At 43.0% G+C, this 18,605-nt stretch overlaps 1 protein-coding gene across 4 annotated transcripts in view; it reads right to left on the bottom strand.

Annotated features, from left to right (window-relative positions):
* The window catches only part of DLG2 (discs large MAGUK scaffold protein 2), a 1,534,662-nt gene that overhangs the window by 408,938 nt on the left and 1,107,119 nt on the right, over nucleotides 1–18,605 (bottom strand). For all 4 annotated transcript variants that reach the window (XM_069759326.1, XM_069759327.1, XM_069759329.1 and 1 more), the window contains one exon: nucleotides 6,657–6,813. In XM_069759326.1, the coding sequence (XP_069615427.1) occupies nucleotides 6,657–6,813 (157 nt within the window). The remainder of the gene's footprint in view (nucleotides 1–6,656; nucleotides 6,814–18,605) is intronic.

The raw sequence follows: 18,605 nt of genomic DNA, 5'->3' as shown, positions 1-18,605 counted from the left end.
CACAAAGGTGACATCAAGCCCCCATCTATCATCCCACATGCCATCGCTACAGGGCAAGTGGGAAGAGCGAGGCTAAGTGCCAGAATTGGCGCATCTTAGAGATGTGTCTTTTCCTGGGTGGCTGAGAGCTGATGTTTTTAGCCTGGGGGGCAGTATCCATGGCCCCTTCTTAGGCTATTAATATCAGCCTGAAGCTGTCTTCATAGCCTTTGCTGGTTATTAATTACAGGGGGACCCTACGTCATATTTTTTAGGGTACCCTGTTTTAATAGCCAGTAAAAGCTAAGTATACAGTTGTAAGCTGATATTATTAGCCTAGGAAGCTCCATGGGTATTACCCCCTTCCCAGGCTATAAACATCGTCCTCCAGCCATCGGCTTTCCCTCTGCTGGTTAAGAAAATTGCGCAGGAGCCCACACCATTTTTTTTCCAAAATATAAACTTTCATTAATTAAATATATGTACAGTAAGCTGCACTGTACTAATTTTATTTGTCACAGACATCTGTTTATCTACCCATTCTATTTATATTTACTGTATGTAATCCAACTCTTCTATCCTTTTGGCTCCTGCAATGATTTTACAGTACACAGCAGATGAATTGCCGGCTTCTCTTCTCTTCTATCTATCTATCTATCTATCTATGTAATATATATACAGTACAGACCAAAAATTTGGACACACCTTCTCATTTAAAGATTTTTCTGTATTTTCATGACTATGAAAATTGTAAATTCACACTGAAGGCATCAAAACTATGAATTAACACATGTGGAATTATATGCTTAACAAAAAAGTGTGAGACAACTGAAAATATGTCTTATATTCTAGGTTCTTCAAAGTAGCCACCTTTTGTTTTGATATCTGCTTTGAACAGTCTTGGCATTCTCTTGATGAGCTTCAAGAGGTAGTCACCGGGAGTAGTTTTCACTTCACAGGTGTGCCCTGTCAGGTTTAACAAGTGGGATTTCTTGCCTTATAAATGGGGTTGGGACCATCAGTTGTATTGAGCAGAAGTCTGGTGGATACACAGCTGATAGTCCTACTGAATAGACTGTTAGAATTTGTATTATGGCAAGAAAAAAGCAGCTAAGAAAAATGAGTGGCCATCATTACTTTAAGAAATGAAGGTCAGTCAGTCAGAAAAATTGGGAAAACTTTGAAAGTGTCCCCAAGCGCAGCTGCAAAAACCATCAAGCGCTACAAAGAAACTGGCTCACATGAGGACCCCCCCAGGAAAGGAAGACCAAGAGTCACCTCTGCTTCTGAGGATAAGTGTATCCGAGTCACCAGCCTCAGAAATCGCAGGTTAACAGCAGCTCAGATTAGAGACCAGGTCAATGCCACACAGAGTTCTAGCAGCAGACACATCTCTACAACAACTGTTAAGAGGAGACTTTGTGCAGCAGGCCTTCATGGTAAAATAGCTGCTAGGAAACCACTGCTAAGGACAGGCAACAAGCAGAACAGACTTTTTTGGGCTAAAGAACACAAGGAATGGACTAATTAGACAGGTGGAAATCTGTGCTTTGGTCTGATGAGTTCAAATTTGAGATCTTTGGTTCCAACCACCGTGTCTTTGTGTGATGCAGAAAAGGTGAACGGATGGACTCTATATGCCTGGTTCCCACCGTGAAGCATGGAGGAGGAGGTGTGATGGTGTGGGTGTGCTTTGCTGGTGACACTGTTGGGGATTTATGCAAAATTGAAGGCATACTGAACCAGCATGGCTACCACAGCATCTTGCAGTGGCATGCTATTCCATCCGGTTTGCGTTTAGTTGGACCATCATTTATTTTTCAACAGGATAATTACCCCAAACACACCTCCAGACTGTGTAAGGGCTATTTGACCAAGAAGGAGAGTGATTGGTGCTACGCCAGATGACCTGGCCTCTACAGTCACCAGACCTGAACCTAATCGAGATGGTTTGGGGTGAGCTAGACCGCAGAGTGAAGGCAAAAGGACCAACAAGTGCTAAGCTTCTCTGGGAACTCCTTTAAGATTGTTGGAAGACCATTTCCGGTGACTACCTCTTGAAGCTCATCAAGAGAATGTCAAGAGTGTGCAAAGCAGTCATCAAAGCAAAAGGTGGCTACTTTGAAGAACCTAGAATATAAGACATAATTTCAGTTGTTTCACACTTTTTTGTTAAGTACCGTATATACTCGAGTATAAGCCGAGATTTTCAGCCCATTTTTTGGGGCTGAAAGTCCCCCTCTCGGCTTATACTCGAGTCATACCCAGGGGTCAGCAGGGGAGGGGGAGCGGGGGCTATCTAATTATACTCACCTACTCCTGGCGCGGTCCCTGCACGTCCCTGATTGTTCTAGCGCTGCATATTCTTCCTGTAGTGAGCGGTCACTCATAACAGTAATGAATATGCGGCTCCATCTCCCATAGGGGTGGAGCCGCATATTCATTACTGTAATGAGCGGTAACGGTGACCGCTCAATACAGGAAAAATATGCAGCGCCGGGAGAAGCAGGGACTGCACCGCACCAGGAGCAAGTGAGTATACGGGGAGGGGGAGCGCAGCGCTGCGCGATATTTACCTCTCCTCGTTTCGGTGCAGCTCCGTCATCAGCGTCCTCTGGCTGTGACGCTCAGGTCAGAGGGTGCGGTGACGTTGTCAGTGCGCGCCCTCTGCTGAACGTCAGTGCTAGACGGAGCTGCACCCGAACGAGGAGCAGGTGAAAGTGCCGGGGTCCTGAGCGACGGAGAGGTGAGTATGTGATTTTTTTTTTCACAGACTTTAAAAATTAATGGCACCAGGAAGACTTACAGCTCAAATTGGGTGCGTGAAAAAGTCAGTTCCCTTGTAAACCCACAGCATGCGGTAATCACACTACCAAACATGGAGGTGCAGCGCTTTGAAAAACCTTCACGGTAAAGCAATCATTTGATCCGAAGCAGCAGAAAAAAGCGGCACTCACCATTTCATCGTAGTGAATTTCTTTAATGTGTCAAGAGTCCATTTACAGGCGTTCCATAAAACACAACTGGTGGCTGTAGGCGGTGGGGGTGCGGGGAGAGAGTGTCCACTCCACTCTCCCCGCACCCCCACCGCCTACAGCCACCAGTTGTGTTTTATGGAACGCCTGTAAATGGACTCTTGACACATTAAAGAAATTCACTACGATGAAATGGTGAGTGCCGCTTTTTTCTGCTGCTTCGGATTTTTTTTTTTTATCGCAGCCACAGCATATGGGGCAAGTGACTGTATGGAGCATCTTATGGGGCCATAACGTTTGTGCAGCATTATAAGGGGCAGTGTCTGTATGGAGCATCTTATGGGGCCATAACGTTTGTGCAGCATTATATTGGGCAAATGTGTCTATGGAGCATCTTATGGGGCCCTTATTACCCTTTATGCAGGATTATATGGGGCATATTTTAATATGGAGCATCTAATGGGGCCCATCAAACTTTATGGAGCATTATATGGGGCTCCTGCATTCAATATGGATATTCAAAAACACTTAACCTACTGATGTCTCAATTAATTTTACTTTTATTGGTATCTATTTTTACTTTTGAAATTTACCGGTAGCTGCTGCATTTTCCACCCTAGGCTTATACTCGAGTCATTAGGTTTTCCCAGTTTTTTGTGGCAAAATTAGGGGGGTCGGCTTATACTCGGGTTGGCTTATACTCGAGTATATACGGTATATAATTCCACATGTGTTAATTCATAGTTTTGATGCCTTCAGTGTGAATGTACAATTTCCATAGTCATGAAAATAAAGAAACATCTTTAAATGAGATGGTGTGTCCAAACTTTTGGTCTGTACTGTACATATATACATGTGGGTGCCACTGACATATATACTGTATATCTATGTATTCTGTGTATATATCTATAATATTCTAAACTGTCAATGTGATTTTACTGTATGCAGAAGGGCACTGATGCATAAGGGTATGTGCACACGCTGCGGATTTTGCTGCAGATCCGCAGCGGATTTGACGCTGAGGATCCGCAGCAGTTTTCCCTAAGTTTACAGTACCATGTAAACCTGTGGGAAAAAAAAAACGCTGTGCACATGCTGCGGAAAAATCCGCGCGGAAAACGCTGCGGATTATTTTCCGCAGCATGTCCATTCTTTGTGCGGATTCCGCAGCGGTTTTACAACTGCACCAATAGGAAACTTCAGTTGAAAATCAGCAGAAGAAACCGCAATAAAATCCGCAGTGAAAACCGCAGTGGTTTTGCACTGCGGATTTTCCAAATCCGCTGCGGAAAAATCCGCAGCAAAATCTGCAGTGTGGGCACATACCCTAAAAATCGGACAGTACTCGCATGGTCGGAATGCTGTGCGATTTTTTTTCTCGCATCCAGAGGCTTGCATTGGCGAGTCTTGGCCGAGTCTTGGTGACAATCACAGCGTGATGCTATTTTACATGCATGACCGAAAATGGCTGAGAAAATAATGGTGATGTGAGCTGCCCCATAGATTAACACTGGTCCGAGTGCTATGCAATGTTTTCTCGCATAGCACTCGCCCGTATTCTACGGTAGTGTGACGCTGGCCTAATTCTCAGCATCTGTATTATTCTGTATATATACACTACACAGTACCACTTCTCCTGGCCTGTATACTGGGTGTAATTCTCAGTATCTGTATTAGGCAACGTTTACACTAGCAGTATTTGGTCAGTATTTTATCTCAGTATTTATAAGCCAAAACCAGGAGTCGGTGATAAATACAGATGCGGTGATGTGCTTCTATGATACTTTTCCTCTGACTATTCCACTCCTGATTTTGGCTTACAGATACTGATGTAAAATACTGACCAAATACTGCTAGTGTGATTGTGGCCTTATTCAGTATACAAATACTGCACAGTACGACTTCACCTGTCCTATATACGGGTGTAATCCTCAGTATCTGTTTTATTCTGTATATATACATTGCACAGTACCACTTCTACTGTCCTTATCAGGAGGGTGTCATGTCCCCCCGGAAGACCTGGAGTTAGACAGTCACGTTGGGTAATGAATCGCAGGTCTTCATTAGAGATGGTATGTTTTGTGTCCCATAGTAAATGGATTAAGTTTCCTCCGGTGCTGAAGAGGTTAACGACCTTTTCTGTGCTGGTCAGAGACATGCATCTTAGCTGCTTCTGATCTGGTCATTACCTCTTCCTATAAAATCTGGTCAGACCTTCTTGTCCCTGCCAGTGAAAGATTTGTCTTCCTGTGCTGTGGTTGGAGTGGAGTTGTAGTAGTGATCTGTGGTTTGCTGTAGTACGTGTGTGTTCATCTCCTTGTCCATGATCTCAGTTAGTTCATTCCTTCCTGTCCCTATCCTCTTCCCTATTGTTGGTTAGTGCTTTTGTATGACAGAGGTTTTTTGTTATCCCGGTTTTGGCTTTGTGTCTTGTTTACCTTACACTTCTGTCCCATCCCTCATAGTATCATAGTTATTAAGGTTGAAAGAAGACTTTAAATCCATCTAGTTCAACCCATATCCTAACCTAACATGCCCTAACATGTTGATCCAGAGGAAGGCAATAAAAACCCCATGTGGCAAGAGTAAGTTCCACATTGGGGAAAAAAATTCCTTCCCGACTCCACATACAGCAATCAGACTAGTTCCCTGGATGAACGCCCTATCAAGGAATCTAGTGTATATACCCTGTAACATGCAGTGATGGAGGGGAGAAATCGGGGTTTAACAGGAGCATAATAAGGTTGGAGACTCGGGCCTCTCTACCTTCAAAAGTATCCCTGGGTCATAGATAGTTAGGATCCCAGTTCCATGGACAGTTTGAGGCCCCACGTCTTTACCGAATACCGTCAGAGCTTGACAGTCTTGTATGTATACACTGCACTGTACCACTTATCCTGTCCAGTTGTCGGAGAGGCAGCGTTGGTATCCAAGAGGAACATTATTGGGAAATTATTTTCTACATTCCTATGGTAAAATAAAAATAAATCTTAAACAGCATGTTTAAATGGATTATCCCAAGTTTGAAAGTTATCACCTGTATTCTGGGGATCTGAACATTGTGATCCCCACAATCCCAAGAAAAGGAGCTTTGAAGAGCACCATGTAAACGGCGCTGTGGTGAGTGTTGTAGTATGTGGAGTGCAGTTACTGTGCCAGGACTGATTTTTTTGTCCTAGTCTAGCCCTGGTGGTGATAGAAGCTTTGGTGTAGTGCTGCTGTCACTCACCCTGCTTCTATCACCATCACCTGATGACGTCTTGTTTCAGTGCGGAAAAAGAATCAGTGGGGGACGACAGCATCCTAGCACCCTATTAACGATCTGATTCACTTAGTTCCAGGCAGTTCCTTTTTGTAGAACGACTTTTGTCTTTTGAATCCATGAATTGCTGTCTGACCCACGTTCTATTGAGATTCAGCTCATAGATAGATGTACTGACATTTTCCTTTAGAAATGACTGGTATAATTCAGAACTCTAAGGGGCCGAATCAAGGAGACTGGAATTGAAGATCCCTTGTGTTGTGAACTTTCTTCTATACTTTACACTGCAGCTCTATTTTTTTCAGATTGATTGCACAATCTCAGCAGGAACTCAGTGCCCAAAGAACTCAATTCTATCAGAACGACAAGACACATAAACTGATGGGAATAATCAATACAGGGGTCATGTATAAGTGGGCTGCATTAATGACAGTACATACTGATATAATCTGGTCTCCTCTCTGCAGCTCCCCGCTCAGATCTGCAGGTCCTCCTGCTAGGATAAAAGAGATGAAAATTCCTTCTCCATCCTCTCCACCGACAATATTAAAGCCAAGTCCCGTGGAGCCTTTGTGCAGAATGACTTTCCGAGGTTCCCTGTAAAAATAATAAAGATAAAATCCTTTTTTTTCACTCTTTTTAATATTTTTTTTTTCCAGGGAGAAACACCCTTTTACAAATAGAGGTATGAGAGGCTCACACTTCTCTTTCAGACTGTTTGTGATAGCCCCACCACAGTGAAGGCAACTGTGATCAGAAACATTAACCTTGATGGCCTCGACCAGAAACATTGACCTTGATGGCCTCTGCAGTACAGAAGTGTCACGTGGAGGGCTAATCTCTTTCCCACATTTGTGTCTTGCATTGCTTCTCACTCTGGAAACTAACAAGTTCTCCTTCTTGTCTAAGGCAGGTGATTGGGAGGAAGGCGTTCCTGGCATCTAAATTGATGCATACGGTTAGGTGGATTCATAACTGGCTCAGTACTTAAAGGGCACCTGTCACCCCGAAAATCGCGGGTGAGGTAAGCCCACCGGCATCAGGGGCTTATCTACAGCATTCTGTAATGCTGTAGATAAGCCCCCGATGTTACCTGAAAAAGGAGAAAAAGACGTTATATTATACTTACCCAGGGGCGGTCCCGCTGCTGGTCAGGTCGGATGGGCGTCTCTGGTCCGCTGCGGCGCCTCCTATCTTCATTACAAGACGTCATCTTCTGATCTTCAGCCACGGCTCCGGCGCAGGCGTACTTTGCTCTGCCCTGTTGAGGGCAGAGGATAGTACTGCAGTGCGCAGGCGCCGGAAAGGTCAGAGGCCCGGCGCCTGCGCACTGCAGTACTTTGTCTGCCCTCAACAGGGCAGAGCAAAGTACGCCTGCGCCGGAGCCGTGGCTGAAGATCAGAAGAGGATGTCATGGAAAGAAGATAGGAGGCGCCGCAGCGGACCGGAGACGCCCATCCGACCTGACCAGCAGCGGGACCGCCCCTGGGTGAGTATAATATAACGTCTTTTTCTCCTTTTTCAGGTAACATCGGGGGCTTATCTACAGCATTACAGAATGCTGTAGATAAGCCCCTGATGCCGGTGGGCTTACCTCACCCGCGATTTTCGGGGTGACAGGTGCCCTTTAAAGAGTGGTAATAAACGGTTGCACATCTAACTGGTAAGGCGTTTCAAGTGGTGACCACAAGGCTCTGTCCTGGCCCCAGTGTTGTTCTACATTTCTATAAATCATCTAGATAAGGGAACTGAAGGTAAACTGATCAAATTGGCAGACTATGGATAGCTAACAATAGAGAAGACAAAGAAAGGATTCAGAAGGATCTAGATAAGCTTGAACAATTGCCAGCGACTAACAGAATGGTATGCAACAGGGAGAAATGCAAGATTCTACATCTGGGCAAGAAAAATGAAAATTACAGAATGGAAGGAATAGAACTAAGCAACAGCACCTGTGAAAAAGACTTAGGTATACTAATAGATCACAGACTGCACATGAGTCAACAGTGTGATGCAGCAGCAAAAAAGGCAAATACAGTTCTAAGATGTATTAAGAGAAGCATAGAGTCTAGATTATGTGAAGTAATTATCCCCCTCTACTTCTCCTTGGTCAGGCCTCATGTGGAATACTTTGTCCAGTTCTGGGCACCAGCAGTCTACAAATATCTGAAGGGCTGTCACAGTGTAGAGGGACCTTCCTTTTATTCTCATTTGCACATGGAAACACAAGAAGCAATGGAATGAAACTGAAAGGGAGAACATACAGATTAGATATTAGACAAAACGTTTTTGACAGTGAGGGTAACATTGAGTGGAATAGGCTGCCACGAGAGGTGTTGAATTCTCCTTCAATGGAAGTTTTCAAACAGAGGCTGGACAGACATCTGTCTGAGATGGTTTAGTGACTCCTGCATTGAGCAGGTGGTTGGACACGATGACCCAGGAGGTCCCTTCCAACTCTAACATTCTATGAGTCTTAACCCCTAAGGCTAGGTTCGCATCGTGTTAGGTGCCATCCATTTAATGGATCAGTTACTAAGCGGCACTAACGCAATGTAACGGATACGTTAACGCACCTATTGCCATCCATTATCATGACACACCCTCGAACGTGGTCTACCGCATTTTCGGGTATATTAGGTCTAATGCACAGCGAACCGACGCGTTTGCTGTGCATAGACATCTGTTACTAATGCATGCTAACGCAATGCTACCATGCGTTAGCGCATGTGTTAGCGCTATTGAAGAAAAAAGTGAATATGGGTAGCAACGTTAGAGCATTCGTTTAACGGATGCGTTAAATGGATAGCACTGTGAACCTAGCCTTACTAAGGAGAGTAATCCCAGATGGATGGAAACCCCTAATTATGGAGACTGACTTCTAATTCTCATAAAAAGCAACCATCATTTTCATTTTTATTTTATAAATTAACCCTTTCACGATCTATGACACGTACATACATACACATATATGAGGTGTAAATACTACGTGGCTGGGCAATATACTATGTAGCTGGGCAATATACTACGTGGCTGGGCAATATACTACTTGGTTGGGCAATATACTACGTGGCTGGGCAATATACTACGTGGCTGGGCAATATACTACGTGACTGGGCAATATACTACGTGGCTGGGCAATATACTACGTGACTGGGCAATATACTACGTGGCTGGGCAATATACTACGTGGCTGGGCAATATACTACGTGACTGGGCAATATACTACGTCACTGGGCAGTATACTACATGGCTCTGTGCTGTATACTACGCGGCTCTGTGCTGTATACTACGCGGCTCTGTGCTGTATACTACGTCGCTGTGCAATATACTACGTGGCTGGGCAATATACTACGTGACTGGGCAATATACTATGTGGCTGGGCAATATACTACGTGGCTGGGCAATATACTACGTGGCTGGGCAATATACTACGTGGCTGGGCAATATACTACATCGCTGGGCAATATACTACATGGCTGGGCAATATACTACATGGCTGTGCAATATACTATGTGACTGGGCAATATACTACATGGCTGAGCAATATACTACGTGACTGGGCAATATACTACATGGTTGGGCAATATACTACATGGCTGGGCAATATACTACGTGACTGGGCAATATACTACATGGTTGGGCAATATACTACATGGCTGGACAATATACTACGTGACTGGGCAATATACTACATGGCTGGGCAATATACTATGTGGGCTGGGCAATATACTACGTGGCTGGGCAATATACTACATGGCATGGCAATATACAACATGGCATGGCAATATACTACATGGCTGGGCAATATACTACGTGACTGGGCAATATACTACGTGACTGGGCAATATACTACATGGCTGGGCAATATACTATGTGACTGGGCAATATACTACATGGCTGGGCAATATACTACATGGCTGGGCAATATACTACATGGCTGGGCAATATACTACATGGCTGGGCAATATACTACATGGCTGGGCAATATACTACGTGACTGGGCAATATACTAGGTGGCTGGGCAATATACTATGTGGGCTGGGAAATATACTACGTGGCTGGGCAATATACTACATGGCTGGGCAATATACTACATGGCTGGGCAATATACTACGTGACTGGGCAATATACTACGTGGCTGGGCAATATACTATGTGACTGGGCAATATACTACGTGGCTGGGCAATATACTACATGGCTGGGCAATATACTACGTGACTGGGCAATCTACTAGGTGGCTGGGCCATATACTACGTAGCTTGGCAATATACTATGTGGCTGGGCAATATACTACGTGGCTGGGCAATATACTACATGGCTGGGCAATATACTACGTGGCTGGGCAATATACTACGTAACTGGGCAATATACTACGTGTCTGGGCAATATACTATGTGGCTGGGCAATATACTAAGTAACTGGGCAATATACTACGTGGCTGGGCAATATACTACATGGCTGGTCAATATACTATGTGACTGGGCAATATACTACATGACTGGGCAATATACTATGTGACTGGGCAATATACTAGGTGGCTGGGCCATATACTACGTAGCTTGGCAATATACTACGTGTCTGGGCAATATACTACGTGGCTGGGCAATATACTACATGGCTGGGCAATATACTACGTGGCTGGGCAATATACTACGTGGCTGGGCAATATACTACGTAACTGGGCAATATACTACGTGTCTGGGCAATATACTATGTGGCTGGGCAATATACTACGTAACTGGGCAATATACTACGTGGCTGGGCAATATACTACATGGCTGGTCAATATACTATGTGACTGGGCAATATACTACATGACTGGGCAATATACTACGTGACTGGGCAATATACTAGGTGGCTGGGCCATATACTACGTAGCTTGGCAATATACTACGTGTCTGGGCAATATACTACGTGGCTGGGCAATATACTACATGGCTGGGCAATGTACTACGTGGCTGGGCAATATACTACGTGGCTGGGCAATATACTACGTGGCTGGGCAATATACTACGTAACTGGGCAATATACTACGTGTCTGGGCAATATACTACGTGGCTGGGCAATATACTACGTAACTGGGCAATATACTACGTGGCTGGTCAATATACTATGTGACTGGGCAATATACTACATGACTGGGCAATATACTACGTGACTGGGCAATATACTAGGTGGCTGGGCCATATACTACGTAGCTTGGCAATATACTACGTGGCTGGCCAATATACTACGTGGCTGGGCAATATACTACATGGCTGGGCAATATACTCCGTGGCTGGGCAATATACTACGTGGCTGGGCAATATACTACGTGGCTGGGCAATATACTACGTAACTGGGCAATATACTACGTGTCTGGGCAATATACTATGTGGCTGGGCAATATACTACGTAACTGGGCAATATACTACGTGGCTGGGCAATATACTACATGACTGGGCAATATACTACGTGACTGGGAAATATACTAGGTGGCTGAGCCATATTCTACGTAGCATGGCAATATACTACGTGTCTGGGCAATATACTACGTGGCTGGGCAATATACTACATGGCTGGGCAATATACTACGTGGCTGGGCAATATACTACGTGGCTGGGCAATATACTACGTAACTGGGCAATATACTACGTGTCTGGGCAATATACTACGTGGCTGGGCAATATACTACGTAACTGGGCAATATACTACGTGGCTGGGCAATATACTACATGGCTGGTCAATATACTATGTGACTGGGCAATATACTACATGACTGGGCAATATACTACGTGACTGGGCAATATACTAGGTGGCTGGGCCATATACTACGTAGCTTGGCAATATACTACGTGGCTGGGCAATATACTACGTGACTGGGCAATATACTACGTGACTGGGCAATATACTACGTAGCTGGGCAATATACTACGTGGCTGGGCAATATACTACGTGACTGGGCAATATACTACGTGGTTGGGCAATATACTATGTGACTGGGCAATATACTACGTGGTTGGGCAATATACTACGTGGTTGGGCAATATACTATGTGACTGGGCAATATACTACGTGGTTGGGCAATATACTACGTGACTGGGCAATATACTACGTAGCTGGGCAATATACTACGTGGTTGGGCAATATACTACGTGGTTGGGCAATATACTATGTGACTGGGCAATATACTACGTGGTTGGGCAATATACTACGTGACTGGGCAATATACTACGTAGCTGGGCAATATACTGCGTGACTGGGCAATATACTAAGTGACTGGGCAATATACAGTGGGGCAAAAAAGTATTTAGTCAGTCAGCAATAGTGCAAGTTCCACCACTTAAAAAGATGAGAGTCGTCTGTAATTTACATCATAGGTAGACCTCAACTATGGGAGACAAACTGAGAAATAAAAATCCAGAAAATCACATTGTCTGTTTTTTTAACATTTTATTTGCATATTATGGTGGAAAATAAGTATTTGGTCAGAAACAAAATTTCATCTCAATACTTTGTAATATATCCTTTGTTGGCAATGACAGAGGTCAAACGTTTTCTGTAAGTCTTCACAAGGTTGCCACACACTGTTGTTGGTATGTTGGCCCATTCCTCCATGCACATCTCCTCTAGAGCAGTGATGTTTTTGGCTTTTCGCTTGGCAACACGGACTTTCAACTCCCTCCAAAGGTTTTCTATAGGGTTGAGATCTGGAGACTGGCTAGGCCACTCCAGGACCTTGAAATGCTTCTTACGAAGCCACTCCTTCGTTGCCCTGGTGGTGTGCTTTGGATCATTGTCATGTTGAAAGACCCAGCCACGTTTCATCTTCAATGCCTTTGCTGATGGAAGGAGGTTTGCACTCAAAGTCTCACAATACATGGCCCCATTCATTCTTTCATGTACCCGGATCAGTCGTCCTGGCCCCAAAGACGAAACAGCCCCAAAGCATGATGTTTCCACCACCATGCTTTACAGGAGGTATGGTGTTTGATGTATGCAACTCAGTATTCTTTTTCCTCTAAACACGACAAGTTGTGTTTCTACCAAACAGTTCCAGTTTGGTTTCATCAGACCGTAGGACATTCTCCCAAAACTCCTCTGGATCATCCAAATGCTCTCTAGCAAACTTCAGACGGGCCCGGACATGTACTGGCTTAAGCATTGGGACACGTCTGGCACTGCAGGATCTGAGTCCATGGTGGTGTAGTGTGTTACTTATGGTAGGCCTTGTTACATTGGTCCCAGCTCTCTGCAGTTCATTCACTAGGTCCCTCTGCGTGGTTTCCTGGATTTTTGCTCACCGTTCTTGTGATCATTCTGACCCCACGGGGTGGGATTTTGCGTGGAGCCCCAGATCGAGGGAGATTATCAGTGGTCTTGTATGTCTTCCATTTTCTAATTATTGCTCCCACTGTTGATTTCTTCACTCCAAGCTGGTTGGCTATTGCAGATTCAGTCTTCCCAGCCTGGTGCAGGGCTACAATTTTGTTTCTGGTGTCCTTTGACAGCTCTTTGGTCTTCACCATAGTGGAGTTTGGAGTCACACTGTTTGAGGGTGTGCACAGGTGTCTTTTTATACTGATAACAAGTTTAAACAGGTGCCATTACTACAGGTAATGAGTGGAGGAAAGAGGAGACTCTTAAAGAAGAAGTTACAGGTCTGTGAGAGCCAGAAATCTTGATTGTTTGTTTCTGACCAAATACTTATTTTCCACCTTAATATGCAAATAAATTGTTAAAAAAACAGACAATGTGATTTTCTGGATTTTTATTTCTCAGTTTGTCTCCCATAGTTGAGGTCTACCTATGATGTAAATTACAGACGACTCTCATCTTTTTAAGTGGTGGAACTTGCACTATTGCTGACTGACTAAATACTTTTTTGCCCCACTGTATATATATATACTAGATGGTGGCCCGATTCTTAAGTTAAGGGACACAACCTACTGTATAATATATATATATATATATATATATATGTATATATATATATATATATATACATATATATATATATATATATATATATATATATATACAGTACAGACCAAAAGTTTGGACACACCTCATTTAAAATTTTTTCTGTATTTTCATGACTATGAAAATTGTAAATTCACACTGAAGGCATCAAAACTATGAATTAACACATGTGGAATTATAAACTTAACAAAAAAGTGTGAAACAACTAAAAATATGTCTTATATTCTAGGTTCTTCAAAGTAGCCTGCCTTTTGCTCTGATGACTGCTTTGCACACTCTTAGCATTCTCTTGATGAGCTTCAAGAGGTAGTCACCGGGAATGGTTTTCACTTCACAGGTGTGACTTGTAAGGTTTAATAAGTGGGATTTCTTGCCTTATAAATGGTGCGACCATCAGTTGTGTTGAGCAGAAGTCTGGTGGATACACAGCTGATAGTCCTACTGAATAGACTGTTAGAATTTGTATTATGGCAAGAAAAAAGCTAAGTAAAGAAAAACGAGTGGCCATCATTACTTTAAGAAATGAAGGTCAGTCAGTCCGAAAAATTGGGCAAACTTTGAAAGTGTCCCAAAGTGCAGTTGCAAAAACCATCAAGTGCTACAAAGAAACTGGCTCACATGAGGACCGCCCCAGGAAAGGAAGACCAAGAGTCACCTCTGCTTCTGAGGATAAGTTTATCCGAGTCACCAGCCTCATAAATCGCAGGTTAACAGCAGCTCAGATTAGAGACCAGGTCAATGCCACACAGAGTTCTAGCAGCAGACATATCTCTACAACAACTGTTAAGAGAAGACTTTGTGCAGCAGGCCTTCATGGTAAAATAGCTGCTAGGAAACCACTGCTAAGGACAGGCAACAAGCAGAAGAGACTTGTTTGGGATAAAGAACACAAGGAATGGACATTAGACCAGTGGAAATCTGTGCTTTGGTCTGATGAGTCCAAATTTGAGAACTTTGGTTCCAACCACGGTGTCTTTGTGAGACGCAGAAAAGGTGAACGGATGGACTGTACATGTCTGGTTCCCACCGTGAAGCATGGAGGAGGAGGTGTGATGGTGTGGGGGGCTTTGCTGGTGACACTGTTGGGGATTTATTCAAAATTGAAGGCATACTGAACCAGCATGGCTACAACAGCATCTTGCAGCGGCATGCTCTTCCTTCCGATTTGCGTTTAGTTGGACCATCATTTATTTTTCAACAGGATAACGACCCCAAACACACCTCCAGGCTGTGTAAGCGCTATTTGACCAAGAAGGAGAGTGATGGGGTGCTACGCCAGATGACCTGGCCTCCACAGTCACCAGACCTGAACCCAATCGAGATGGTTTGGGGTGAGCTGGACTGCAGAGTGAAGGCAAAAGGGCCAAAAAGTGCTAAGCATCTCTGGGAACTCCTTCAAGATTGTTGGAAGACCATTCCCGGTGACTACCTCTTGAAGCTCATCAAGAGAATGCCAAGAGTGTGCAAAGCAGTCATCAAAGCAAAAGGTGGCTACTTTGAAGAACCTAGAATATAAGACATAACTTCAGTTGTTTCACACTTTTTTGTTAAGTATATAATTCCACATGTGTTAATTCATAGTTTGATGCCTTCAGTGTGAATGTACAATTTTCATAGTCATGAAAATACAGAATTTTTTTTTAAATGAGAAGGTGTGTCCAAACTTTTGGTCTGTACTGTATGTATATATATATATATATATATATACATATATATATATGTGTTATACAGTAGGTTGTGTCCCTTAACTCCATGCGGTCTCTGGCGCTGAGCCCGCATATAGGTCTGTTTTTAAAAATTAGAAAAATATAAAAAGTTCAAATTCCGTCATTTTGCCCCATTTAATATAACAAAATAAAAAATACATATATTTGGTATTGCTGCAGCATTCAAAATCGCCCAATCTATCAAAATATATAAAGAATGAATCCGATCGGTAAAATAACAGGCGATAAAAACATTGTATCCACCCCAAAATGGTATCAATAAAAATGGCAGCTCAGCACGCAAAAAATAAGCCCTCATCCAGCCCCAGATCCTGAAAAATGTACACGCTACAGCCTACAAGTCTTGGAAAATGGAGCTTTTTTATTTCTTTTGCACATTTTGGATTGTTTTTTCATCACTTACGTAAAAAAGAACCTGTACAAGTTTGGTATCTGCAAACTCATAATGACCTGAAGAATCATAATGACTGGTCAGTTTTAGCATTTATTGATCATGGTATAAAAAAAAAAAAATTGTGGAATTGCACTTTTTTACAGTTTCACCGCACTTTGATTTTTTTTTCCCGTTTTCCAGTTCCACAATATGGTAAAGCCAATGGTGTCGTTCAAAAGTATAACTCGTCACGCAAAAAAAAACAAGCCCTCACACGGCCTTAAAAAAAAAAATGAAAAAGTTATGGCTCTGGGAAGAAGGGGAGCGAAAAACAGAAACGCCAAAAAATGGAAAACTTAAAGGTTATGAAGGGGTTAATAGTATCAAATAGTGAAAATAACAACCTTTGTAATATACCTTATCTGAGAAATCTGCTTTTTTCTCCTCCTGGATTGATCACTCATTCTCAAAATTCTCAATTCAAGGGTAAAATGAAAAGCTAAGAGATGAAAATTCCGAACAGAGGACGCCCCTGTAATAACCTGGAATTCCCTAATAGGGGACGCAAAAATGGGTTTTCTAAAGCGGAGAAGGCCTTTAGGAAAGAAAATCAGAACACCCTGCGTTCTGTCACTCAGACACTAGATGGCAGCAGTGCACCTCTGTATGCCTTAGCGTTTTATTACCGCGTGTCTTTATATAGAGTAGGAGAGATTACAGCGCACTTCCTACAGACCGGCTTTTTAGAATTATTTTTTTTCTATTTTCAGGTTGTGTAAGGATGAAACAACAAATAAATTCAGTATTTTTCTGAGTGCTAGCTCTATCCTCAGTGGATAAACCCTTAATTTTTCACACTGAAGCCTTTAGAGCAGAAATTAGGTCAGGAGAGCATGAAATATTTAAAAAGCCGAAGAGATGAGTAATTTGAGAGTGATAAATGTTCTGGACAGGGTGTAATGGACACTGAGTATTAACCTTTTTATAACAGTATATATAGTGTGGCATGTAAAAGTTTGGGCACCCCTGGTCAAAATTACTTATTGTGAACAGTTAAGCAAATTGAAGATGAAATGATTTCTAAAAGGCCTAAAGGTAAAGATGACACATTTCCTTTGTAAATTAGGGGAAAAAAACATGTTTTGCCAGGAAGAGGAAAATGGGACAATGCAAAAGTTTGGACACCCTTGGAGTTTGTGTGCTCAGATAACTTTGACCAAGGTTTCAGAATTTAACTAGCTTGTTGGGTTATGGCTTGTTCACTATCATCGTTAGGAAAGGCCAGGTGATGCAAATTTCCCAGCTTTATAAAAACCCAACCTCCTCTAACATTGTGCCAAAAACTAGCAGCCAGGGGTTCCTCTAAGCAGCTGTCTAGCACTCTGAAAAATGAAAATGGTGGAGGCCCATAAAGCAGCAATAGGCTAAAAGAAGATAGGAAAGGGCAACTGGAAAATGCTTTTTTCAATTTGAAATGTAATTAACAAATGTTAGTTAACAGGTACAGTGGAGGTCAAGATAAGGTCTAGAAGACCAAGCAAATTTTCAGTGAGAGCTGTTCATAGGATCGCTAGAGAGGCAAATAAGAATCCCCGCTTGATTGCAAAAGACCTCCAGAAAGATTTAGCAATTTAGCAGACTCTGGATTTGCGGTACATTGTTCTACTGTTCAGAGACACCTGCACAAATATGGACCTCGTGGAAGAGTCATCAGAAGAAAGCCTCTCCTGCGTCCTCACCATAAAATTCAGTGTCAGAAGTATACAAAAGAACATCTAAATTTGGGGAACAAGTTCCTGTGGAACGATGAGGTAAAACAGAACTCTTTGGCCACAATGATCAAAGGTATGTGTGGAGAAAAAAAGGGCACAGAATTTCAGGAAAAGAACATCTCGCCTACCATTAAAGGGGTATTCCTATCTCAAAGATCCGATTTCAATATGTACTAGGTGTAATATTAATAATATTAGTAATTACCTCCAATTAGATATTCTCTAGTTTTTTTTTCAGTTGTATTGCTCACCTCATCTACATGAGGAAAGCTTCCAGACAGGACGGTTATGCAGTCACTGCGCATGGAACTTGACCATTGATAATGCGCAGTGCAGGAGTTAGGTGGGCGGGCAGGGAGCTTCTGCGCAGGCTCTAACTATCCGTGCCACCGAGAACCCGGCAAGTGATATCTATAAACTCCTGACCAGGAAGGCCATACTGACTGTAACCATGGATACATGAGCGACTGAGAAACCCTGCACAAGGGGTAAGCAATACAGCTAAAAAAAACTATAAAGAATATCTAATTGTAGGTAATTACTATTATTATT

Source organism: Ranitomeya imitator, chromosome 3 (assembly GCF_032444005.1).
Source record: "Ranitomeya imitator isolate aRanImi1 chromosome 3, aRanImi1.pri, whole genome shotgun sequence".
Taxonomy (NCBI): Eukaryota; Metazoa; Chordata; class Amphibia; order Anura; family Dendrobatidae; genus Ranitomeya; species Ranitomeya imitator.
Note: the sequence above shows the minus strand (reverse complement) of the source record. Positions and strands in the feature narration are given on the sequence as shown.